Raw genomic sequence first — 964 nt, forward strand, 5'->3', positions numbered from 1 at the left:
AAGCTGCTCTGAGACTCCTTCGGGTAGAAAAAGGGCAGGATATAAATCCTCCTCCTACTTCCTCCTCCTCCTCTTCTTCCTCTTCCTCCACCTTCTGGAAAACAGAATGGGACTGTGGAGATGAGCTTAAATACCTGCTTGCTGTGAAACTTAAGTCGTGACCTCAGGCCAGATGTTCTTCCTCAGTCGAACCTACCTCACAGGGGTGTTACGAGGATGACACGGAGGAAGGGGAAAACAGCAGTAAACTGAAAACAAGTTCTGCCCCGCGAGCATCTTAATTTCATCATTCTCTGCAGGAGAGGTTTTGGTATGCTGTCTGAACAATAGTGCATGGCTTTGCCCCAACTGTGCATACTTTTGCATACAATAAAATGCGTTATCTGTGTATCTGTGATTTCGCTGGTAACGGGGAGAAACTCCCGCCCCGTTTCTCTGTAACCGACACCCACTCAGGAACCCAGTTGCTCTCTATGCTTTCACTCTCTCAAACCTCAAAGACTCCTGGGATTATAGAGGTGTATAAAAGTCTCCAAATCTAGCTGCCCTTCCCGTGCAGGCTACAGAGAGAACGTCGGAATGACAAAGGGTTTATTCCTTCCCCTGCTGGTGGCAGCGCTGGTCTTCACAGAAGGTAAAACCTAACAAGTTCGAGCACAGAATAGGTGATGAGGTACAAAGGCAGCAGATTTAGAGAGTCAGGGGGCTATTTGAGATGAACGGAAACAATTATGAATGCAGGAGCAAGCAAGGGTGTAGACTTTCCAATTTCCCGGGGGGGGGGGGCTGGGGCTGGGCCAGAGGCATTGCTGTGCTAGGAGCAAGGGTGGCTCCCGGGGGAGGCTGAGCACCTTCTTGAAAATTTCGGCGGGGGCTGAAGCCCCGCCGCCCCCACGAAGATTACGCCTATGGGAGCAAGCAGTGGCCAGCAATGCTCCCTCTAAGTTGCAGAGTCTTGTGAGCA

At 50.8% G+C, this 964-nt stretch overlaps 1 protein-coding gene across 1 annotated transcript in view; it reads left to right on the forward strand.

Moving 5' to 3' along the window:
• The first annotated feature begins 574 nt into the window (after positions 1-574).
• LOC107115055 (lymphocyte antigen 6E-like) overlaps positions 575-964 on the forward strand; it is a 10930-nt gene continuing 10540 nt past the window's right edge. The window contains exon 1 of the mRNA XM_015416658.1: positions 575-634. Within this exon, the coding sequence (XP_015272144.1) occupies positions 580-634 (55 nt within the window). The 5' untranslated portion in view covers positions 575-579. The remainder of the gene's footprint in view (positions 635-964) is intronic.

Source organism: Gekko japonicus, unplaced genomic scaffold (assembly GCF_001447785.1).
Source record: "Gekko japonicus isolate JY-2015 unplaced genomic scaffold, Gekko_japonicus_V1.1 scaffold6809, whole genome shotgun sequence".
Lineage (NCBI taxonomy): Eukaryota > Metazoa > Chordata > Lepidosauria > Squamata > Gekkonidae > Gekko > Gekko japonicus.